We start from the raw sequence: 25,939 nt of genomic DNA on the forward strand, positions 1-25,939 counted from the left end.
GAACAAGAGACAGTTTCAATCCCTGAGTTGGGAAGATCCCCTGGAGAAGGAAATGGCAAGCCACTCCAGTATTCTTGCCTGGGAAATCCCATTGACAGAGGAGCCTGATCATGGGGCTGCAGAGAGTTGGACACTACTGGGCAACTGAGCACATAAGCCTATTCCAACTCAGTTTGATTGTGACTTAATCATTCAGATTTAGGTTCAGTTCAGTTCAGTTGCTCAGTCGTGTCCGACTTTGAGACCCCATGAACCGCAGCGCGCCAGGCCTCCCTGTCCATCACCAACTCCTGGAGTTTACGCAAACTCATGTCCATCGAGTCAGTGATGCCATCCAGCCATCTCATCCTCTGTCATCCCCTTCTCCTCCTGCCCTCAATCTTTCCCAGCATGAGGGTCTTTTCTAATGAGTCAACTCTTCTCATGAGGTGGCCAAAGTATTGGAGTTTCAGCCTCAATATCAGTCCTTCCAATGAACACCCAGGACTGATCTCCTTTGGAATGGACTGGTTGGATCTCCTTGCTGTCCAAGGGACTCTCCAGAGTCTTCTCTAACATCACAGTTGAAAAGCATCAATTCTTCAGCGCTCAGCTTTCTTCACAGTCCAACTCACACATCCATACATGACCACGGGAAAAACCATAGCCTTGACTAGATGGACCTTTGTTGGCAAAGTAATGTCTCTGCTTTTTAATATGCTGTCTAGGTTGGTCATAACTTTCCTTCCAAGGAGTAAGCGTCTTTTAATTTCATTGCTGCAATCGCCATCTGCAGTGATTTTGGAGCCCAGAAAAATAAAGTCAGCCACTGTTTCCACTGTTTCCCCATCTATCTGCCATGAAGATTTGGGTTGGCTGTTTATAAAAGATTCAGGCACATGTGTGATATTTCCGAGTTTTTGCTGTTATGAACTTGCAGCAAACCAGGCTCCTCTGTCCATGGGATTCTCCAAGCAAAAATACTGGAGTGGGTGGCATGCCCTCTTCCAGGGGAGTTGACCATAAACGCATGGGTTTATTTCTGAGCTCTCTATTCTGTTCCATTGATCTATGTGTCTGTTTTTATGCCAGTACCATATAGTTTTGATTACTGGAGCTTTGTAGTATAGTCTGAAGTCAGGGAGCATGATACTTCTTTTATCTCAAGACAGTTTGCTAACATTTTTTAAAAAACTATGAGTGGGTACTGAATTTTCATCCAATGCTTTTTCCGCTTCTATTGATAAATATTTTTCTCCTTTCATCTATGAAGGTAGTGCTTTATACTGGTAGATTTCCTACTGTTAAATCTCATTTCTGGAATAAGCCTGACTTTTGTAATTTTTACTCTTTCAATATCCTGCTGAATTGCTACTGTCAATATCTTCAGTTCAGTTCCGTTCAGTGGCTCTGTCGTGTCCGACTCTGTGACACCATGTACTGCAGCATGCCATGCTTCCCTGTCCATCACCAACTCCCAGAGCTTGCTCAAACTCATGTCCATCGAGTTGGTGATGTTATCCAACCATCTCATCCTCTGTTGCCCTCTTCTCCTCGTGCCTTCAATCTTTCCCAGCGTCAGGGTCTTTCCCAATGGGTCAGTTCTTCACATCAGTTGGCTAAAGTATCAGAGGTTCAGATTCAGCATCAGTCCTTCCAATGAATATTCAGAACTGATTTCCTTTAGGATGGACTGGTTGGATCTCCTTGCAGTCCAGAGGACTCTCAAGAGTTTTCTCCAACACCACAGTTCAAAAGTGCTCAGCTTTCTTTATAGTCCAGCTCTCACATCCATACATGACTATTGGAAAACCAATAGTTTTGATTAGACGGATCTTTGTCAGCCAAGTAATGTCTCTGCTTTTTAATACACTGTCTAGGTTGGTCATAGCTTTTCTTCCAAGGAGCAAGCATCTTTTAATTTCATGGCTGTGGTCACCATCTGCAGTGATTTTGCAGCCCAAGAAAATAAAGTCTCTCACTGTTTGCATTGTTTCCCCATCTATTTGCCATGAAGTGATGGGACCAGATGCCATGATCTTAGTTTTTTGAATGTTGAGTTTTAAGCCAGCTTTTTCACTCTTCTCTTTCACTTTCATCAATAGGCTCTTTAGGTCCTCTTCAGTTTCTGCCATTAGGGTGGTGTCATCTGCATATCTGAGGTTATTGATATTTCTCCTGGCAATCTTGATTCCAGCTTGTGCTTCATCCAGCCTGGCATTTCGCATGATGTACTCTGCATATAAGTTAAATAAGCAGGGTGACAATATACAGCCTTGATGTACTCCTTTTCCTATTTGGAACCAGTCTGTTGTTCCATGTCCAGTTCTAACTGTTGCTTCCTGACCTGCATACAGATTTCTCAGGGAGGAGGTCAGGTGGTCTGGTATTCCCATCTCTTGAAGAATTTTCCACAGTTTGTTGTGATCCACACAGTCAAAGGCTTTGGCGTAGTCAATAAAGAAGAAGTAGATGTTTTTCTGGAACTCTCTTGCTTTCTCAATGATCCAACGGATGTTGGCAATTTGATCTCTGGTTCCTCTGCCTTTCTAAATCCAGCTTGAACATCTGGAAGTTCACGGTTCATGTACTGTTGAAGCCTTACTTGGATAAATTTGAGCGTTACTTTGCTAGCGTGTGAGATGAATGCAATTGTGGGGTAGTCTGAACATTCTTTGGCATTGCCTTTCTTTGGGATTAGAATGAAAACCTTTTCCAGTCCTGTCCAAATGCATGTGGACATTCAAAAGTCACTGAGTTTTCCAAATTTGCTGGCATGTTGAGTGCAGCACTTTCACAGTACCATCTTTTAGGCATTGAAATAGCTCAGCTGGAATTCCATCACCTCCGCTAGCTTTGTTCGTAGTGATGCTTCCTAAGGCCCACTTGACTTCAGACTCCAGGACATCTCTTCTAGGTGAGTCATCACACTATCATGGTTATCTGGGTCATGAAGATCTTTTTTTGTATAGTTCTTCTGTGTATTCTTGCCATCTCTTCTTAATACATTCTGCTTCTGTTAGGTCCATACCATTTCTGTCCTTTATTGTGCCCATCTTTGGATGAAATGTTCCCTCAGTATCTCTAATTTTCTTGAAGAGATCTCTAGTCTTTCCTATTCTATTGTTTTCCTCTATTTCTTTGCTTTGCTCACTGAGGAAGGCTTTCTTACCTCTCCTTGCATTTGGAACTCTGCATTCAAATGGGTATATCTTTCCTTTTCTCCTTTGCCTTTCTCTTCTTTTCTCAGCTATCTAAATATCTTACTTAAGGCTTTATGTTCCTATATGAAGTTGGCCTATGTTGGACACTGTCTTTGATTTTCACTTCAGATGATTTCACTCTCCTGTGATTCCGAAGAGGTATACAAGAAAGAAATAACTGCTTGGTGGTGGCTCGTAGACTTGCCCATCAATCCCTTTTAGCCTGGACTCTTAAGAAAGGGTAGATCTTCGATCATTATTTGAAATTTACCTCCAGTGTTGGTCTATATAGGCCTTCAACTTTGTGAACAAATTTTTGGATAGAAGGCTTGAAAATGTTATAATTTGATGCAAAGAAAATGAAGGAATGTGCTGTTTCTTACACACCTGAGTCTGGAATAAGCCTACTGCCATAGGATGGCCATGGAGCCCTGCTCAGAGCACGAGGCCCCACGGACCAGGGAAAGTCCCACAGTGGAGCCGAATGATTCTGAGACAGTGAATGACTTTGACAGAAATGCATGTGGACGTTCAAAAGTCACTGCTGACTTCTGGCATACCAGCAGATTCTGAAAAGAAATGTTGTTGTTGCTCAGTTGCTAAATCGTGTCCGACTCTTTGCGACTCCATGGACTGCAGCACGCCAGGCTTCCCTGTCCTTCACTATCTCCCAGAGTTTGCTCAAATTCATGTCCACTGAGTCTGTGATGCCATTCAACCACCTCATCCTCTGTTGCCCCCTTCTCCTGCTCTCAATCTTTCCCAGCATCAGGATCTTTTCCAGTGAGTCGGCTCTTCACATGTGATAAAAATATATTTTAGGAAATGTGAAAGAATGTTTATAAATATTTGCACATGTAAAGGGTGGTAAGCAGAAAGCTCACAAAGGAAGAGAGCAAGGCTGTAGATTTGAGTTTCTAATGAGATTAATCCACGTGGGGTTTCCAGGAGAAAGTGAAGTGAGGAGCATGTTGAACTATATTTCCTACCATGAATTTTCACAAATTTCCAGGAGGTGATGTGCAGACAGATTCCAGGAAGACTGAAATCCAGTTTCTTGCCAGTCAGACAGGAGGAGGGTCTTGTAGGCAGATGCCGCTTGATTTTAAATAATACAAAGAAATGTAACATTCCTTTTCATCTGAGTTTACAGAGCAGGTTTGTACTTGCCTCTCAGTGAGCTTCAATTAGTTGGATGGATGACTGGTGGTGACAAGGCTAGGGGGTGGGGCTGTCATGACCACCTGCCCTCATCCTGTCTTGTTGTGTCTTTTATTCCTTTGCTTGTTCATTCCTTCTTCCTTTTTTCAGTAACAGCTTATTGAGATATAATTCACATATCATACAATTCACCCATCAAATGTGTTCAATTCAGTGGCTTTTAGTATATTCACACTGGTGGTCCATGATCACTGCTACTGCTGCTAAGTCATTCAGTCGTGTCCAACTCTGTGTGACCCCATAGACAGCAGCCCACCAGGTTCCCCCGTCCCTGGGATTCTCCAGGCAAGAACACCAGAGTGGCTTGCCATTTCCTTCTCCAATGCATGAAAGTGAAAAGTGAAAGTGAAGTCGCTCAGTCGTGCCCGACTCTTAGCGACCCCATGGACTGCAGCCTACCAGGCTCCCTCCGTCCAATGGGATTTTCCAGGCAAGAGTACTGGAGTGGGGTGCCATTGCCTTCTCCTCCATGATCACAGTCAATTTTATAACATGGCATCACTCCTCCCCAGAGAAACCTCAAATCCATGAAAAGTTACTACTCATTTTCCCCCAGAACGCCCAAGCCCTGGCAACCATCGATCAGCTTGTCACCATGGATTTGCCTGTTCTGGGTGTTTCATATAAACAGAATCACACAATCTGTGCCCTTTTGTGCTCTGCTTCTTTCGCTCTGCATCCCGTATTTAAGGTCCATGCGTAGTGTAGCCTATGTTGGCGCTTCATTCCTTTTTCATGGTTGAATGATATCCTTGCGCACAGATAGATCACATTTTGTTTATCCTTCATCTGTTTGTTAGTGGACATTAGGGTTGATTCTACCTTTTGGCTACTGTGAAACATGCTGCTATGAACATTCATGTACAAATTTTTGTGTGAATGTATTAACGGTTTTTTAGTTCTCTTGGATATATATACCTAAGAGTGAAACTGCTGGGTCATATGGTAACTCTGTTTTAACCTTTAAGTATCTTCTCTAATAATCTCAATCTTCCAATTGAAGTCTTTCATCCATTTGTATGTAATGTAATTACTAATGTAATTGGATTTGAATCTACTATCTTGTTAGGGCTATCTACTTGTCCCATATGTTCTATATTCCTTTTTCTCTCTCACTTTGTCTCCTATTGCACTGATTATTTTTTATGATCCACAGGGCTGCCTGAGAGTCTTCATGACATGGCCGTTAGTGTTCCCCAGAGTGAGTGGTGTGAAGGCGAGTATGCCCAAAAGAGAAGCTGCTGTGTCCCTCATGACCCAGTCTCAAAAGTGGCATACCACTTCTTCCACAGTATTCTGTCAGTCACACAGACCAACCCTGGTACAATCTGGGGTGATCTTCTTAAGGGTGTAAATCTCAGGAGGGTTACTAGGGGGCTGTCTTGACGGTATACCACAATGTCTCTTATCTTCTTCTTTATATTTGTTTTCTACACTTTGATTCTCCATGCTTCATTCTAAATTATTTTTTTGTGGGGAGGAGTTGTTGTTTAGGTACACATGCGTGGTTATTATTTTTTTTTTTAATGTGCACCAAACACTGCATTTCAAGTTGTTTGCTGAAATTATTTGAGGCCTAGGATGTGAGCCTCTTCTGCCAGCTCCTGACATTTGCTCCTGCCAGGCACCTGGGAGCAGTGGTGGTTGAGTCACATCAATTCCATTTCAGGGACTGATAAGAGTCCAGGTTGTTCTGCAATTCTTGCATGAACTTGTCCAAGTACAGTTCATCCCTACATCTGGGATGCAGCCCTCCAGGGTCCTGACTCAAGGAAAGGATGCTTGCATCAGGCCTCCCTATGCCCCAGAAGGCTCATCCTGAACTCCAGTGCGTGCCAATTCAAAACTAAGGGCAAAAAATATTCAGAACTCAGCAACCCAGCCTTGAATGGGCCACCTCCTTGGGTCCCTGTCCTCCCCTACCTCTTGGCTCATAAGTCTTCACTATCTTTTTAGTTCTCTGAATCCTTCAAAGACATGTTTCCAAAATTTGGTCCTATTTTTCTAGTTATTAATGACCACCAGGAAAGGGATTAGAGTTACCTGATTTGCCATTACCAAAAGACTTGTACATAATTTTTAAAATAATAAAAATTAAAATTAATAGTAAATGGCTCCTAGCCATGAGATGCTTATACTGGTTATGGTTGTTCGGCCAAGCAGTGTCTGCTAAAAGGAGACAGAGAGTAATAATTACGAGCATGGATTCTGGAACTAGCCCATGTTGATTCTTCCACCTTCTCTCTAAACTTTATGTTGGTCATGGACAGTAAAGCTAGTACAGTGCATGCTGTGAATGGCACAGCTTCGATTAGACCCCTGTAGTTTGGTCTCCTCGTACGCCTGTCACTGAATCCACTGTATACTGACCCCACTCCCCTACCATCATTACACTTAAGTCACTGCATGGCAACGGCTGGTTCTCATGATCATAAGCTCCTTGCAAGTGAGAGTCACTGGGCTTACACAACTGTTGGCATACACTAGGCATTCAAAAATTGTTTCACTGAATTGGTGCCAATAATGAAAGTAGACTCCAAGAAGAGGGTCAGGTGTGAGGACTATGTCTGAGTCAAGCTGTTTAGAAGGGATGTATATGCAGGTCTGAAACACAGGACTGGGATTGGGCTGAGGGTGTGGCTACTTGGGAGCCATCAGCAAACAGAAGATAATGGGAGTCAGCATAAGGAATGAGATTGGGGGGTGGGCACAGTGTGTGTGGAAGGACAAAGACAGTGGCCTGATGCTACAGCCCTGGGGAGCAGTGCAGTCTAATGGGCTAGAGGAAGAAGATCCACCACAGGAGTCTAAGGAAGAAGTGCCAGTGAGAGAAGAGCCAGAAGAAAGGGGAAGCTATAGGAGCGAACAAAGGAAAGCTAGAGTGTGAAGGAGAGAAAGGCCTGCGTTAAGAAATGCTTCAGAGAAGGCAAGGAAGCTGAGGCTCAAAGTCAGGCCTGGCCTTGGCTCAGGAAGTGCATTGGGCACAGGGTCAGGGAGGACAGATTCCAGGGCTCACTGGGAGGGAGCATTCATGGACCATGCGGTCGGCTGGGTGTCCTGAGTGGTGCCTGGGATGGCAATAGATGGTGCCACTCACTCCTCCAGGGAGCACACGGGGAGGGGGGGAAGAGACGGGGGCTTGTGGGGACAGCTGATGGCTTTGGGGGTCCACTGGGCTTGAGATGCCTTGGGTTTCAGGGACATTTTCAAGGCAATGTTGAGTAAGCACCTTGACATACAATCTGGAGCTCAGAGAAGAGGTCTAGGAAGGAGCTATGGATTTGGGAGTCAGAGATAAATTCGACATCTGGAATTTTCAAAGGTGGGTTTCATTTCAGCTCCCTGTCCCCAACCCTCTGTAACACTCACAGATGTATTTCAGGGGACCCTATTCCTGATACACCCACACCACCCCTAGGTTCATGCCCCCTCGTCCCAGGTCACCGCCTACCTTCCTCAAGTCAGAGCTGACGCTGATGCTGTTGACAAAGGCATCCCCAGAGGTGATAGACTCTTCCCCAGTCAATATCTTGAAAATGGTAGTTTTCCCAGCTCCATTGAGGCCAAGAAGACCAAAGCACTCCTCTGCTTGAACAGTGAAGGAAACCTTGCTCACAGCCAGTGGAGGCGCCTTCCTGGAATAGACCTGAGATAGCCAAGACAGAAGACAAGACACCCCGTGAGGAGGCCTGGAGCCAGCAGCCCGGAGTTTTCAGTTGCGCTCCAGTTCTGCTTTAGGGCTCCAGGACTCCGAAGTACCCAGGCTGGGATCTGCCTTCTCATCCCAGCTGCTGCTCCCAGTGGGCTCAGGAGGTCTTCTCTCTTCCTGCCCCTGCACACTGAGAACATAGTTCTCTAAGATAAGCCTCTTCCCTACTTTCCTCAAAGCAAAGAAAACCACTTTGATGTTGCCTGAGCTGGTTTCTGGGGGCTTTTTTTTTTTAATATAAATTTATTTATTTTATGGAGGCTAATTACTTTTCAATATTGTATTGGTTTTGCCATACATTGACATGAATCTGCCACGGGTGTACATGTGTTCCCCATCCTGAACCACCCCCCACCTCCCTCCCCATCCCATCTCTCTGGGTCATCCCAGTGCACCAGCCCCGAGCACCCTGTATCATGCATCGAAACTGGACTGGCAATTCGTTTCACATATGATAATATACATGTTTCAATGCCATTCTCCCAAACCATCCCACCCTCGCCTTCTCCCACAGACTCCAAAAGACTGTTCTATGCATCTGTGTCTCTTTTGCTGTCTCGCATACAGGGTTATCGTTACCATCTTTCTAAATTCCAAATATATGTGTTATACTGTATTGGTGTTTTTCTTTCTGGCTTACTTCACTTTGTATTATAGGCTCCAGTTTCATCCACCTCATTAGAACTGATTCAAATGTATTCTTTTTAATGGCTGAGTAATGTCTAGTCAAGGCTATGGTTTTTCCAGTGGTCATGTATGGATGAGAGAGTTGGACTGTGAAGAAGGCTGAGCACTGAAGAATTGATGCTTTTGAACTGTGGTGTTGGAGAAGACTCTTGAGAGTCCCTTGGACTGCAAGGAGATCCAACCAGTCCATTCTAAAGGAGATCAGTCCTGGGTGTTCTTTGGAAGGAATGATAATAAAGCTGAAACTCCAGTACTTTGGCCACCTCATGCAAAGAGTTGACCATCAGAAAAGACTCTGATGCTGGGAGGGATTGGGGGCAGGAGGAAAAGGGGACGACAGAGGATGAGATGGCTGGATGGCACCACCAACTCGATGGACGTGGGTTTGGGTGAACTCCGGGAGTTGGTTATGGACAGGGAGGCCTGGCGTGCTGCGATTCATGGGGGTTGCAAAGAGTCGGACATGACTGAGTGACTGAACTGAACTGAACTGAACTGAATATTCCATTGTGTATATATACCACGGCTTTCTTATCCATTCATCTGCTAATGGATATCTAGGTTGCTTCCATGTCCTGGCTATTGTAAACAGTGCTGAGATGAACATGGGGGTACATGTGTCTCTTTCAATTCTGGTTTCCTCAGTGTGTATGCCCAGAAGTGGGATTGCTGGGTCATATGGCAGTTCTATTTCCAGTTTTTTAAGGAATCTCCACACTATTCTCCATGGTGGCTATACTAGTTTGCATCCCCACCAACAGTGTAAGAGGTTTCGCTTTTCTCCACACCCTCTCAAGCATTTATTGCTTGTAGACTTTTGGATAGCAGCCATTCTGACTGGTGTGAGATGGTACCTCATTGTGATTTTGATTTGCATTTCTCTGATAATGAGTGATGTTGAGCATCTTTTCATGTGTTTGTTAGCCATCTGTATGTCTTCTTTGGAGAAATGTCTATTTAGTTCTTTGGCCCATTTTTTGATCGGGTCATTTATTTTTCTGGAATTGAGCTGCAGGAGTTGCTTGTGTATTTTTGAGATTAGTTGTTTGTCAGTTGCTTCATTTGCTGTTATCTTCTCCCATTCTGAAGGCTGTCTTTTCACCTTGCTTAGAGTTTCCTTTGTTGTGCAGAAGCTTTTAATTTTAATTAGGTCCCATTTGTTTATTTTTGCTTTTATTTCCAATATTCTGGGAGGTGGGTCATAGAGGATCCTGCTTTGATGTATGTCAGAGAGTGTTTTGCCTATGTTCTCCTCTAGGAGTTTTATAGTTTCTGGTCTTTTAGATCTTTAATCCATTTTGAGTTTATTTTTGTGTATGGTGTTAGAAAGTGTTCTAGTTTCATTCTTTTACAAGTGGTTGACCAGTTTTCCCAGCACCACTTGTTAAAGAGATTGTCTTTTCTCCATTGTATATTCTTGCCTCCTTTGTCAAAGATAAGGTGTCCATAGGTGTGTGGATTCATCTCTGGGCTTTCTATTTTGTTCAACTGATCTCTATTTCTGTCTTTGTGCCAGTACCTTACTGTCTTGATGACTGTGGCTTTGTAGTAGAGACTGAAGTCAGGCAGATTGATTCTGGGGGCTTTTTAACAGCTAGTAACTATAGGGAAACAACTCTGTCTGTCTCTGTCTCCCTCCCCCTCTCTCTGCGTACATGTGTGTGTGCATGTGCGTGAGTGTGTGTACATTCCTGGCTGTCTGAAGAATCTCTCAGCACAGTCCCCACGGGCTCTCAGGGAGATTAGCAGGCTTGCTGTGGGCTTTCAGAGCCCACATCCCCTCCTTGGCTCCTCCACAGACTGCTTTCTAGATCCAGGAGAGACTCAACCACGTCCACCCTTCAGAGCTTCTGGGGATCCATGGCTCCGGTGCCCCTCTTATCCCAGGCCTCCTTGTCCTCAGGGGCCCCCAGAAGACACTGGGGTGCTGAGGCGCTACCTGCTGTCTCTGGGTGCACGAATGAGCTCAGATGCCATCTGTTCACAGAGGAAACCTCTCTCTGAGTCTTTCCCATCAAAACTCATCTGAATCCTCTGCCAGTGCAGTAGTCCCCTCATCCCCAGGGATATGGTCCAAGAGCCCCAGTGGGGGCATGAAGCCACGGATATCACAGGACCCTCTACTTACTATGTTTCTCCTACACATAATGCCTCTGACAAAGTGTAACTTATAAATTAGGCACAGTAAGGGAATATCCGAATTGCCAACATCACTACCCTTGGGCTTTGGGGTAAGTAAAATGAGAAGTCCTTGAGTGCAAGCACTCGATACTGCGAAACTGGATCAGATAACTGAGCCGGCAACTAAGCGATGAAACAGCAGACAAGCTGGACAAAGGGGTGGGGTGGGATGGGACAGCTTGAGTTAACCATGCTACCCAGAACAGCACACAACTTAAAACTTATGAATTGATATTTCTGGAATTTTCCATTTAATATTTTTGGACCATGGTTGACTGCAGGTAGCTGAAACCTCAGAAAGTAAAGCTGCTGATAAATGGGCACTACACTGTACTCCAAGTCAGCGGGCAGGGTCCTGGAGCCATGATGGCTGCTTCCCTACACAAGGATCCCCAAGAGTAATGGGGATGAAAAGTAAAGTAATGCTTTTCAAGCTACATCGGACTTTACCTTAGATAGTTCTTTAAGGACCAGTGGGTTTTTCTTACACAGATCTTCCCAAGAGTTCTTGATCATTTTTGCTTCCTCTTCCACATCTTGGTCTCCAGGCACAGACTCTGCATTCTGCAAAACAACCTGTTTTTCCCGAGATAAGGATGGCAGGTGTAAGTGCTTTTGCAAGGATAGGAGGAAGACATCAAGGTCCTTCCCCGTAACGTTGTGAAGGTGCCCCGGCCATGCCAGTTCCCATTCGCACTCCACCACCCATTCTCAGGGAAAGCCGCAGGTAGTGCATGTTGACACGACCGTGATATGCTGGACAGGAAAGCATTGGTTTTTAAAGAAAACAAAAAAGACTTGACGCCCAGAGGTGTCAAGATACAACAAATCCCATTTTGTACAGGATTTCCATAATCATGGGGGTGGGGGAGGTGCTTTGCCACTGGAAGATATTCAGGTCAAGAATGGACACAACAGGCCATTCTCCTATCTGGCTCCTGAATGACTGAGGGGAGAGGTGTTACAAGCTGACTAGTTTTAGGGAATCCACTGCTGGCCAGGGTCACAGGGCCCAGGCCAATGCTCTTCCCCCTTCTCCCCTCAGGGCCCAGGGTCCTGGGGACCTCAGTAACCCCTCTGCTGAAGGCAGGCTACACAATCTCCAGGCCCTCTGACTCTGAGAATCAAGGTCACTGCAGACTGCAGGAATTAAGCCGTGAAGCCGGCCCCTTATCTGTCCTTACAGACTTACACTTGGACCCACTCACCAATTTTTGCTTCCAGTAGAGGCCAGAAAACCTGGCTTTCAGTTCCCATAAGACATTGGTTTCAATGAGGAAAAGCAGGATGAGGTACACGAGCCCTGAGATGGCGAGGGCTATCAGGTACTTCCCCAACCCGAGAGACTCCCAGGCATAGATGTCCTCCTGGACCACATAGCCCTCTGCTACAATGGGACAAATGGACACGATCAGATTACACAGAGCAGCTAGATTCCCACGATAACAAAGGTCATTTAAAAGGAGCATTATTGTCATCACGTCGTCACTTCACCCCAGCAGACGGGAAACATACACAGTATTCTGCTTTTTTTGCTGGAACCAATGTTTAGCAAAAATTATTCAGTAAAGTAAAAGACTTCTCCCTATCCATATGACAGTTACTTGAAATGCAAACTATTTATATGTTTGATTCTTTTATCAATTATTAATCACCCTGTAACTTCAACTGACCACTCATGCAGAAACACTCAGCAGCCTCAAGTCTCCTATCTTAATCTGATTTGCCTTCAAATTTTCTTTTAAACACATGTATTTTTAAATTATACAATACACACTCATTGGAAAAAAGAGACACGTCTGAGATAGAGTCAAGGTACTTCTCCTCTCCCTACAGCAGTTTTATGTATGTATGTGTATATATATATATATATATATATATATACACACACATATTATATACTACTTCCATACTCTCTGGATATAATCTTTTAAAATACAAGTAGACTGATACTATGCATTATCTTCTCCAATTCATTTGTTTCAGTTCAGTTCAGTTCAGTCCCTCAGTCATTTCTGACTCTTTGTGACCCCATGGATTGCTGCACACCAGGCTTCCCTGTCCATCACCAACTCCTGGAGCTTACTCAGACTCACGTTCAACGAGTCAGTGATACCATCCAACCATCTCATTGTCTGTCATCCCCTTCTCCTCCCTCCTTCAATTTTTCCCAGTATCAGGCTCTTTTCCAATGAATCAGTTCTTTGCAGCAGGTGGCCAAAGTATTGGAGTTTCAGTTTCAGCATCAATCCTTCCAGTAAATACTCAGAACTGATTTCCTTTAGGATGGATTGGTTGGATATCCTTGCAGTCCAAGGGACTCTCAAGCGCCTTCTCCAACACCACAGTTCAAAAGCGTCAAATTTTTGGCACTCAGCTTTCTTTATAGTTCAACCCTCACATCTATACACGACTATTGGAAAAACCATAGCTTTGATTAAACGGCCCTTTGTTGGTAAAGTAATGTCTCTGCTTTTCAATATGCTATCTAGGTTGGTCATAACTTTCCTTCCAAGGAGTAAGCATCTTTTAATTTCATGGCTGCTGTTACCATCTGCAGTGATTTTTGAGCCCAAGAAAATAAAGTCTCTCACTGTATCCATTGCTTCCACACCTTTTTGCCATGAAGTGATGGGACCAGATGCCATGATCTTAGGTTTTTTGAATGTTGAGTTTTAAGCCAGCTTTTTCACTCTCCTCTTTCACTTTCATCAAGAGGCTCTTTAGGTACTCTTCACTTTCTGCCACTAGGGTGGTGTCATCTGCATATCTGAAGTTATTGATATTTCTCCCAGCAATCTTAATTCCAGTTTGTGCTTCATCCAGCCTGGCATTTTGCATGATGTACTCTGCATATAAGTTAAATAAGCAGGGTGACAATACACAGCCTTGATGTACTCCTTTTCCTATTTGGAACCAGTCTGTTGTTCCATGTCCAGTTCTAACTGTTGCTTCCTGACCTGCATACAGATTTCTCAGGGGGCAGGTCAGGTGGTCTGGTATTCCCATCTCTTGAAGAATTTTCCATAGTTTATTGTGATCCACACAGTCAAAGGCTTTGGCATAGTCAATAAAGAAGAAGTAGATGTTTTTCTGGAACTCTCTTGCTTTTTCAGTGATCCAACGGATGTTGGCAATTTGATCTCTGGTTCCTCTGCCTTTTCTAAATCCAACTTGAACATCTGGAAGTTCACGGTTCACGTACTGTTGAAGCCTTACTTGGATAAATTTGAGCGTTACTTTGCTAGCGTGTGAGATGAATGCAATTGTGGGGTAGTCTGAACATTCTTTGGCATTGCCTTTCTTTGGGATTAGAATGAAAACCGACCTTTTCCAGTGCTGTGGCCACTGCTGAGTTTTCCAAATTTGCTGGCATGTTGAGTGCAGCACTTTCACAGTACCATCTTTTAGGCATTGAAATAGCTCAGCTGGAATTCCATCACCCCCGCTAGCTTTGTTCGTAGTGATGCTTCCTAAGGCCCACTTGACTTCAGACTCCAGGACATCTGGCTCTTCTAGGTGAGTGATCACAGTATCATGGTTATCTGGGTCATGAAGATCTTTTTTGTATAGTTCTTCTGTGTATTCTTGCCACCTCTTCTTAATATCTTCTGCTTCTGTTAGGTCCATACCGTTTCTGTCCTTTATTGTGCCCATCTTTGAATGAAATGTTCCCTTGGTATCTCTGATTTTCTTGAAGAGATCTCTAGTATTTCCCATTCTATTGTTTTCCTCTATTTCTTTGCATTGCTCACTGAGGAACGCTTTCTTATTTCTCCTTGCTATTCTTTTGGAACTCTGCATTCAAATGGGTGTATCTTTCCTTTTCTCCTTTGCCTCATTGGCATGAACTCCTTATTGCCAAATTCAGACTTAAACTGAAGAAAGTAGGGACCTACCTAAATCAAATTCCTTACAATTTTGATTAGACCATTCATGTAAGACCTAAGTCAAATCCTTTACGATTATACAGTGGAAGTGACAAAAAATAAATTCAAGGGATTAGATCTGATAGACAGAGTGCCTGAAGAACTATGGAAGTAGGTTGTTTTGTTTACGCATATACAACAGACATTGGCCATATGAGGACATACAGATCAAACTAATACAGATCTCTGGTGAAAGTAGATACATGGACGTTATAATGGCTAGTATTGCGGTAACTTTGGTTTGTAACTCCACTTTTTGTTTACTGTGTAACTTAAGAAACTGATGCATAAAAAACAACAATGAGTCTATGGTTCTGGGCACATAGTGGATAAAGAGGTCTTGTGACATCAATAATTAAAAGCGATTGGGGAAAGGGCTGCATAAGAGCAGTTTTTCTATATTGTTGAAGTTAAGCTGATACAAATTCAAATTAGAATGTTAACTTAAGGATGTTAAAATGCAATTCCCATGGTAACCACAAAGAAAATAGCTATTGGCGGGGCCGGAGTGCGGGCCCGCCGAGCCGGCTGCGATGAGCGCCGAGGGACCCCCGCCCCCGGCTGCCCGCCGCGGGCGCCGGGCCGCCTGCAGTGGAGGCTTCCGCTCGGGGACTGGGAGCGCCAGTCAGGTGTGGATCTCACAGTGAGCGTGCTGACTGGAAGCGAGAGCCTGTCAGGTCATGTGAAGTGTCTGGTAACGTCGCCACTTCCTCGTCTAGTTAGAGAGCTGACTCATCTTTGAGATTGGGGTGAAACTTCTGATGGTGTCTGTGACGTCATAAGCAAGACGGACATCTTTAAAAATGGGGAATTATCTGTTTTTTTCAGGAGTTAAGATTATTGGTGAAACCGTTTCTGTTTTCTACGGAAGCTGTAGTTCTACATCCTGTGCCGCTGCTGCTGCTACTGCTGCTGCTAAGTCGCTTCAGTCGTGTCCGACTCTGTGTGACCCCATAGACGGCAGCCCACCAGGCTCTGCCGTCCCCGGGATTCTCTAGGCAAGAACACTGGAGTGGGTCGCCAAGCATTACTAATTAGCTGTGTTTTGATTAAGCAAAGAAGTGGGAAATCTTGAAACTGCTCCTCTTAGTTGCTTAGCGGACCCGTTAGCAGTTGTTTTTAGAAACAGTCAGAAAAGGCCAGTTAAGTGGTGGTACCCAGGGGGCCTGCTGGGGAGCCCGGCACCCTTGCTGACCTGCTTCTCCTGAGGGGGTCTCGGGAGTTGTCTCTCTGTACCTCACACCTGGCGCTGAGTCTGCGTGTTACTTACAGTCCTTACTGTGAGTGAATAAATCTGCTTGTCCTTGGACATCAACTCTGTTTTTGATAGGCACCAAAATTCCTAGTATTATGGCGCTGAGTTATAATTGCAGTTACATAAATGGTAAGGTTCAGTGTCAAGTCTCATGCTGTTGTTAGCATTCATACCACTTTATTTCTCATGCTGACTAGCTGAAGGCAGACACCCTTCCCCTGTGCAGTGAGTGGTAATTGCATTTAAGCGTTGACTAAAAGAGAAGTAACTGTAATTATTTATATTTTGATGGAAGTAGTTTAAATGACAAATCATTATAAGAATTAAATTCCATTTCTAGAATGAATGTGAATTCTCTTAATAGGAGTATAATTTGCTATTTTATGAATTATTATCTGTAAGAATATAACCACATGAATGAACCCAACTTCTACATTGGGACATTTTTGTTCATTGAACTAGTGTTTAGGGGAACAGTCTGTATTTAGAAAGTGTGACATAACTGTCAGTTATTGCTGTCAGAAATTAGCACATTTGGTATTGAAAATAAACAGTACGTTTGTCAAAAAAAAAAGAAAGAAAATAGCTATTGAATATACCCAAGAGGAAATGAGAAACGAATTAAATGTTTCATGTGAGGCAACTAGAGTAGCCCAACTCAGAGAGTGGAATGGTAGTCACTAGAGGCTGGGGTGGGGCTGTTAGTGTTTCGTGGGTTCAGAATTTCAGTTCTGCAAGTTGAAGAAAGTTCTGGAGAGGATGGTGGTGATGGCACAACAATGTGGATGTATCTAATGCCACAGAACTGCACACTTAAAAATGGTTAAAATGGTAAACTTCACATGTTCTTCCACATTTAAAGAAAATAACTAATTTTAAAAGGTGTTGGAAAGGACGTGGACAAATTGGAAGCCTCATATGTTGCTGGTGAAATGTAAAATGGTGCAGCCACTGTGGAAAATAGTTTGATGCTTCCTGAAAAAGCTAAACATAAAGTCATAAGACTCAGCAAACCCACTCCTAAGTATATACTCAAGAGAACTGAAAACGGGCTCACACAAAAATGTGTATGTGAATGTCCACGGCAGCATTATTCATAACAGCCAAAACGTAGAAACAATCCAAATGTCCATCAGCTGATGAATGGATACACAAACAGTAGTCCATCCATACAATGGAATATTATTCAGCCATAACAGGGAACAAAGTAGAGATGCACCCCACAACCTGGATGAACCTTACAAGTGAAAGCAGCCAGATACAAAAGGTCACACAGTGATTCCATTTACAAGAAATGCCCAGAACAGGCCAATCCATAGAGACAGAAAGTAGATTATTGGTTGTCAGATGCTTGGGGGAAAAGGGAACGGGAAGTGACTGTTAATGGATGGAACAGTTCTTTATTCCAGGTGACGAGAATGTCCTGGAATTAGATGGTGGTGATGGTTGCACAACCTTGTGAATATACCAAAAACCGGTGAATTGTATACTTTATAAAAGGGTGAATTTTATATGAATTATATCTTAATAAAAATGTAATCAGCACAGAAACCAACACAACATTGTAAAACTTAAAAATTAAAACACACTGTAATTAACAAAAGTCTGTTTGTCATACTCACAAACTTTGCTGCACTCAGTCTGGTCCAAGCTCCTGACCTTGCAAAACTTCTGCAGTTCAAAGTTGTAGTACAGGTTGGATAAAGCCATCCCTAGGCAATGGCCTGGAAGCAGTAGGAACGTGTTATCCAGGGACTCTGAGATCTCTGTGTAGCCAAGGTCTGTGAGGGGAACAGAAAATATTAACCCTTCTTTCAGGAAGAAGTGGGTACATCCCCCAGCGACTCTCTAGGCCCACTGGGCCTCTTCTCCTCTATAAAGGGCTTGTTCTTTCTACCTGTGGCTGTATCTGTCTGTGCTCATCACACTCACGGGCCCAAGACCAGAAATCAGGTTCTCCCTGACTCCCAGTGTTCCCTCTTCTGAGGCAGTCACCCAGCCTCTAAGCTGTAACTATTTTTCTTTTGCAGCACTTCCTGAAGTCATTTTACTTCTATTCCAACTGTTTATGCAGACAAGTCAGAAAGAGCTTGGTGTGTTTGAGAAAACCAGCACGGTATGGCTGCAGTAGGGGATGCACCTGTGGAAGTCGTGGCTTTGAAGGCTGGAGGCTTACAAATGAGTTAGGGCCAGACAGGAAAGCCTGGGGCACCAGCTTTGTATTTATTAGAGTGTCATCTTACAAGTAGACAAGGAGAACATAGTTGCTGTGTGGACAGTTTGTGGAGACAAAACCACCATTATTTGCAGATACTGTACATTATCACATAAATATAAAAGCCTCAAGAATCAACCAAAGTGGTCCTGTGGTTAGAACTCTGTGCTTCCAATGCAAGGAGCATGGGTTCCATCCCCGGCTGGGAACTAAGATCCCACAAGCTTTGTGGCAAAAAGAAAGAAGGAAAGAAAATAGACTCAAGGACCCGGAGAACACGCTCGCGACCGCCAAATGGCAGGGGGTGGGGCGGGGCAGCAGGCCGGGATCGGCGGACGCGCACTGTTACGCACAGGACGCATGAGCACCAAGGCCCTGCTGCACACAACAGAGCCCTGCAGCCAATATCCCATGAGAAACCATGATGGCAAAGAATGCATATATGTGTAAATCACTAAGTCACTTTGCTGTACAGCAAAAATTAACACAACATTGTAAAACAACTATACTTCAATGAGAAAAAAGAAATAAAGGAGAGGTCAGTAAGTGATCTGGTCCTAAAACAAATACAGAAACTGGGGACTCTTAAGAGATTACAGAAGCCTATTTTTTATGTTATATTGAAAAGTGAAGAAATAACAAACAAGGTTATATATAACCTTTGGTATATTTAAAATATTTTAAATATTTACAACAAATAAACACAACTGCTCTGCGAAATAACTATGCTACTCATAAGCAAATTAATCTGTAAGAAGATGAGCTCGGTGTGCTGCGTGGGAACGGACCTGCAATGGGGCTGCGCTTACAGCCCTCTCCCACCTCACAGGCTGCTTGGTGCTAACCCCAAGCCACTCCACGTGCCACCAGCTGCCACCCTGCACAAACCACAACACATCTCCACCAACAAGGAGGTGGGATTAGAGCTTTCATTTCAGGCTTCATGACTTGTTACACCACCCGCTCCAAATCAGGGGGGCCTGCAAGGAATACAGCCCGGGGACACGTGACTTTCTTCAGACTCCCTGAAGAGAGGCTGAACAGACTCCTCATACGAAAACAGACTCTACTCTCAGGGCTTGGATTTAGAGTAGTACAGCTTTGGGGGATCAATTTATGAAATTCCTGTCAGTGGAGGCCACTGCAACGTACAGGGAGTTGAACTTGGATGTGAGGTCTCCAGACCAACATTTCCTGGACCAGGACTCAGTAACTGAGCAGCAGAGCCAGGGTCCACCTGTGGAGACGGAAGCACCGTTTGGGGACACAGCTCGGAAGTCGTGGCTCCACATTGTGGCTGAGGCATCAGGGTCATGGCTCTGGTGATCAGACAGTTGCACCTGCGGAGACCAGGCCCCAGGGGGTAGTTGCAGAGGGGGCAGGTATGGCCCTGGGGAAGAGGCACAGTGGCTTGTGTCCTCTTAACGCTGTCTCTGTAGAAGTCTAAATGTGGAAATCTACCCTGGAAACTAAAGCAGAGGGGAGTGGGGAAACCACCCAAACTCAGCTCTGTGGCTCCTGAGTGGGATAGAGACAGACTTAACCACAAGGCAGTCTTGACAGCCCTGCCTGGGATGAACAGCCAGCCACAGTGGCTCCCGGACCCTCCTGGGTCAGTGACCATCTTCCAACACCTAGGAGAGGAGTGCTCGACAATCCCACGTGTGATCACAGGGACAGGTATTCACAGCTACTGCTTATTCGCCTGCCTTCCTTCCTTCCTTCTCTGCGGGTCCTACTCCAGCACTGGCTGAGGACGGAGGAGAGGCCACAAACCGCCCCTACCTAGTCGTCCGACTGCAGAATCTCCTCTGCCACACTCCGGGGTGGGATCCATCCTCTTCTGGCTCTTGTGCTTTCTTCCTCCTTTGCTTTACTCCTGCACCTTGTTCGGCGAGATCCTTGACTAGCTCTCCAAGAAAGTGGGGTATGGGTTCAATTGCTGTTGCCCACCTGAAGTTGTCTTTGCTCTGTTCCCCCATCTGCCTGACGACAGAACTCAGTACAGAAACCCTTGTCTTTCAGGAAGTGTTTGGGCCTCTCTTCATTCAGTGTTGGACATTTGATAAATCCTTTCAATCTTGAAGTCTGGTTTTTTCAACTCTGGGAAATTTTGTTTTGTTTCTTGGGTAGTTTCCTCAACCTGATTTCCTGTTTTCTCTTTCTGGAAGGCTCATTGATTGAATACAAATAGCATCTCCTGCATTTACTGTCACATTACCTGCCTTTTCTCTCAACTTCTCTGTTTCTCTTAACTTTTTGTTCTACTTTCTGGAAAATTCATTGCCTTTATTTTCCAACCCCTCTGCTAAATTCTTATTTTGGCAATCAGATCTTTCTTGTTTCCAAAGTTTTTCTTCTTCATGGAATTCTACAGAAGTCTCTCATTACCTTCTCTCAAACTGAGGAGCAGTCTGTTTCAGTGAAGTGTGTGATCACCAGTGGACAGTTTGATGATTCTGACAAGTATTTTTGCCCATGTAATCAACATCTCAGTCATGATACGGCTGTCCCCATCGCTCCAGGTCCCCTCTGGTCTCTGTTCAGTGGACCCCCAGCTCCGAGCTCAGGGCTGGCTCGTCCAGGCAGCACCCGGTTATGCCATCTGTCCACACCGCAGCCTGTGCTGAGTGTCTGTCCCCCGGGAGGTGCATGTCTGCAACACTGACGGTTTGGGGCTCTTCCAACGACCACTGCTGAGAAGAGCCTCATGCAGGCCCCTGCAGACACGTGCTCTCACAGGCACGACTTGTGTGGCTGCCAGAGGGAGGGTTAAAGCTGTGTGATGTGTAGACCTGATAGGCCTCACCTTTTTCACTTGTGACTGAGACAAGAACAAAGGGGCCAATGCTCAGAAAGGTCAGCATGATGATGAGTTTGACACAGGCATTCCCCGCATTCTCAAAGCAAAAGCTGGTCAGGTAGATGAAGGGGATGATGGCCCAGGCATAGAGCATCAGCATCAAGAAGACAGCTCGGACATTCTCCTTGTGTGTAAAAGCCTCCTCATCATAGTATAGAAACACCACCTGGGGAAAGTGGGGCAGAATTTGGAAAAGTCACTAAGAGTCAGCCCTAAGCATGAGAGAAAGGATACGATAATCTCAAGTTATTCTTAATAAGGTAAACAAGGTGTTGGCAGGACTGCAGCAGCACCGCCCTTCCCTCACTCCTCTGGCCGCGCAGAGGACACCAGTGCAGTGAGATGAGGAGCACAGAGGCAGAACCAGGGAGGACGTGCTCCAGGCTGCACCCCTCCATGCCCTGGTGGGCTACACCTGTCCCCAGGGCACTGTCTTACCATCCTGAGGCAGCAGCTCTGGGGAAGTCACCACCTAGAGACCCCAGAGCAGGCCCCCTGCTCCTAATGACGCTGGGACGGGAATCCCCTTTTACTGAGGGTCCGTGAGGAAGCTGCGTTAACAGCCATGTGGCCCATCAGGGGCAGAGCTGCCAGCCTAGACTTCTGGTTGGGTCCCGGTTCTTTGCAGGGGCCCCAAGGCCAGTCCCCTGGACACAGGGGGTTGGGGGGAGGGGCCCCTCACAATGCAGCTCACCAGCAGCAGTAGGCTGGGGACAAGGAAGGACAGGAGGTCCCATAGCAGAGACGAGAGCCAGAACGTAGCCACGTGGACGCCGCTGATGAACTGGACCTGCTTGGCCTTGAGGCCTCTCTCCTTGACTGTCAAGATGGAAAAGGAACTTGAAAGGAAAGCCATTCCAAAAAGCAAGTTGATGACAAGATAATGTCCTTTAGGGCCCCTGTCAAAGGCAGGATATAAAAAGAGAGGCAGTCATTTAAGTAGAACCAGTCAAAGCAACCATATTCCAAAATAACAATTTGTAATTAAAACAAAGAGACAAAACGGGAGGAAGCTGGCGGTAAAGGGAGAAGCTCAGCGAGGAGGAAGGAAAGCCACACATACTCATATAGGATGTCCTCCGCGGTCTCCATGCTCGACTCGGGCTGAGGGTGGTTCAGAACCGTTATGGACGCCCTGGGCCCAGAAAGCAATTTGAACAGGACGTTATCCACCAATGCCAGCGCCTGGGCCGTGGAATGGTATGCCTGGTTGTTGAACAGCGCTGTCACGACGGTGTGGTTCTCCACGTCGTCAAAAGAAATGGCCACCAGGTAGTTCTGGTCAAAGACCTCAGGCTCCTCCTCTAACTTTTTCCGGAGGAATGCTTCCACTGGGCCTGGAAGAAAATAGACCACTGAGTGGGTCGCACCAGGCCTCGTGAGGCAGAGAGGACTGCGGCTCTTCCTGAACGTCTTTCTCCTCACCAAGCCCCACACACATCTCCAGTGGGGTCCTCCTGTCGTGGCCATGCCCCGACTTCCAGTCATCTACTTGGCCCGCAGGGCTGCCTCCTGCCTGAGCCCCTCAGGCCTGAGGCCTCAAGAAAGTTTTCTTTTCATTGACTGGAGCAGCAGTGAAGTCTTGTCCAGGCATCTTTCAGGCTTCCCTGCTGTGCAGCCCCCATTCACACCAGAGGCTCTGAACTCAGGCACGCCCGCTGACCCTCTGAGGCTGAGCTATGTCTATGTGACCATCATGGACTGTGCCTCTGGATTACTGCTTATCCACAAGACCTCTGGGCTAGGAGCTCTCTGAGAACTGTTCATCACCACGCTTCTAGCACACAGGCTGACTGACCAAGAACCCTGGAATTTTTACGCTGGAATGATCACTGTACTGGTGGCCGAGGGTTACTGAGCGCCAGTGTTTCAGTGTGAAGCACCTTTGATGGGCACTCCCCTGGGGAGCCTCCGGTGACAGTGTGAGGAAACCAAGGTTGGGAGAGGCAAGGCACTACAGTCCCAACCATTTCTGCAAGATCTCTTGTATTTTACTAAAAATAAATCCTTAAAATTTTCATTTTAAATTAAAATAACACATCAATATAATTTTAAAAATCAAATAATTATACAAAACTTACAATGAGAGATGACAGTGCCATGGCCTTCCGCATCACTGTCCCTGGCTCCTGCTCACCAGGGCAACTATGTTGAAGTCTTTCAGTCTGTGCTTCTCAGGATCGCTAAATAGTCCATTTCTCCACTGACAGCCTATCTCGGAAGCAAGGACTTGGCTCTCTTAGAGGACTATCCCCACCTCCTAGGGCCTTCCCCACCCCTCCCCACCTGCCCCAGAGTTGTATCATAAATTCAGTTTAACCAATAGTCAGTTTGACATTCACTAAGAAAAAGTAGAAATTATTCACAGCTGAACCAAGTAGCACACCATGACGTGTTTCTTTCTTCTCTACACCTGTGCCCCTCTGAAGGAAATACTATTCTCCTTTTCTCATCTGCTTAGTTTTTGTCCCATCTATCACCAAATCACCCACAAATTCCCTTGGCAGAAGTGTAAATCTCTTCTTAACACATTCAAACATAACGGAACGTTTGTTTCGTTTTTGGACATGCTTTAGTCCCTAGAAAGACACAACTTGGTCCCATTTCTAGGAACTTTCCCTTTCCTGTTACTTTTGAAAGATTTTTTCTGAGGCTTCTAGCCACACACTCTGACTTCAGAGAGCATCATGTAGCCTGGAAGCACATGGCTTCACTGCAGGGAGCAATGGGCCTGCTTCCTGCCCCATTTTCCTGGGCCTGGTACTTACTTTGCAGCTCCAGAGGTTTCTGGTCCTCAGCCATAAGCACATCTGTCAGATGGTCTAGAAACTGCGGACCCAGCCTGGAGTTCGGAGAAATGTAGAATGGAACAATAGTTTGACCATATGATTTTAGGGTCAGCTCCAATGGGCTGTTGTCCATGCTTATATCGAAGTTGAGGAATGAGAGGCTGATACTAAGAATGACCAGAGGCACCAGGATCTGTATTGACAGCATCATGATCCAGTTGCGCCAAGAATAGGTAGCCCTTTTCAAGAACATGGCATAGAACTGTTGGCAGAGAAGGCTGAACTACAATTTAAAAAAAGAAGGACATACGATTAACATGGTCGCAGGTTGGAGCTGGCAGGCAGTGAAGTGGCTCATGTTCAACTGCATTCTCTCATATTATGTCTAACATTTTGATTGTGTCAAAATTGCTTCAAATTAAAATTCTTTGACTTAATTATTAGATTAACATTTAATGGCAGAAAAAGAAGGCACAGATTGGAAAGAGTTTGAAAGAGAAATCTAAGCAGACACCAAATGTAAACATGATACATTGTTTTTTACCTGTCAGATTGGCAAAAATTTTATGTTGATGAGGATACAGGCAGAGGGAAATGCCATTGCTTGCTGGCATTTTAATTTGATATTACTTTTTTAGAAAACAAATGAGCTGAATGAATAAATTTAATTTGACATCCACACAGTCAAAGAGAAGAGATTCCACTTCTAGTAATGCGCCCACAGATGCACCTGTGGAAGGATGCAGGCCATGCATAGAGAGGTCCCTGGGCTTCGACACTGAATATCAAAGCGTGCAGTCATGTGCACGGAGATCCCAAGATCCAGCCTTGGGCCCAGAGCCACAGGCTCACATCAGCTTCTCTTTCACTGGCGCTGCGCTAGCTGGGCGGGCTGGAGCCTTCAAGCCTCAGGTTTCCCAAATACCAAAACACCCCAGAAAGCCTCTCCCAAGCACCCACCATGTCTCCCACATTAGGATTTGAGGCTCCTTCCTCTCAAGCATTCACCAAAAGGCATCGCTATCACCCTGCTGGAGGTGGCGCTCTGAGAAATACTTCCTGGGAAGGTTCTGGAGTTGTTTCCAAAAGCAAAGCTTGGCCAAGTAGAGTCTGGATAGATCCTTCCTGGGGTTGGAGAAGAGCCTCCTGTGTAGGACAGGCACTGGTCTAGATAATACCCAAGACCCCTTCCAACTGGGGGCTCCATGGATGGCAGCTTCCCCTTGAACAGGTGATTTAAGACTATGAAACAGTGAGTCCTCTTCACTAACCCATGAAAGGGCTCCCTGGTGGCTCAGTGGAAAAGAACCTGCCTGCTAATGCAGGAGACGCAGGAGACACAGGTTTGATCTCTGGGTCAGGAAGATCCCCTGGAGGAGGAAATGGCAACCCACTTCAGTATTCTTGCCTGGGAAATTCCATGGACAGAGAAGCCTGGTGGGCTCCAGCCCATGAGGTCACAAAAGAGTCAGACATGACTAAGTGATTGAGCATGCATGCATGCATGCAATCCACGAAAACCAATCTCATTATTTTGTAGTATACTTTATAGATAGCTAAATCAAGACGACTATATAAAACATATATCAACATTCTTTTTTAAGCATTAAAATCTGTATGAAATACAGGTTGTCCATGTATTTCATAAGAATTTTTTTTTAAATTAAGGATTTCCCTGGTGGTCCAGTGATTAAAACTTCACCTTCCAATGCAAGGAGTGCGGGTTCAAACCCTGGTGAGGGAGCTAAGATCCCACACGCCTCGTGTCCAAAAAACCAAAATAGAAAACAGAAGCAAATTCAGTAAAGAATTTAAAAAATGGTCCACATCAAAAAAAATCTTAAAAATTTTTAATTTCAGGTGGTACCATGCATGATCTGTTTCATAGTGAAAGACTAAAAAGAAAGG

At 45.1% G+C, this 25,939-nt stretch overlaps 1 protein-coding gene across 4 annotated transcripts in view; it reads right to left on the minus strand.

The window, feature by feature from the left end:
• Positions 1–25,939, minus strand: part of LOC102393607 (ATP-binding cassette sub-family A member 17) — a 113,593-nt gene that overhangs the window by 5,928 nt on the left and 81,726 nt on the right. For all 4 annotated transcript variants that reach the window (XM_025274961.3, XM_044936176.2, XM_025274960.3 and 1 more), the window contains 8 exons: positions 24,011–24,314; positions 22,306–22,579; positions 21,937–22,141; positions 21,189–21,408; positions 17,787–17,945; positions 12,189–12,367; positions 11,431–11,556; positions 7,855–8,049 (listed from right to left, as the gene is read on the minus strand). In XM_025274961.3, coding sequence (XP_025130746.2) covers positions 7,855–8,049; positions 11,431–11,556; positions 12,189–12,367; positions 17,787–17,945; positions 21,189–21,408; positions 21,937–22,141; positions 22,306–22,579; positions 24,011–24,314 — 1,662 coding nt within the window. The remainder of the gene's footprint in view (positions 1–7,854; positions 8,050–11,430; positions 11,557–12,188; positions 12,368–17,786; positions 17,946–21,188; positions 21,409–21,936; positions 22,142–22,305; positions 22,580–24,010; positions 24,315–25,939) is intronic.

Source organism: Bubalus bubalis, chromosome 24 (assembly GCF_019923935.1).
Source record: "Bubalus bubalis isolate 160015118507 breed Murrah chromosome 24, NDDB_SH_1, whole genome shotgun sequence".
Classification (NCBI taxonomy): domain Eukaryota; kingdom Metazoa; phylum Chordata; class Mammalia; order Artiodactyla; family Bovidae; genus Bubalus; species Bubalus bubalis.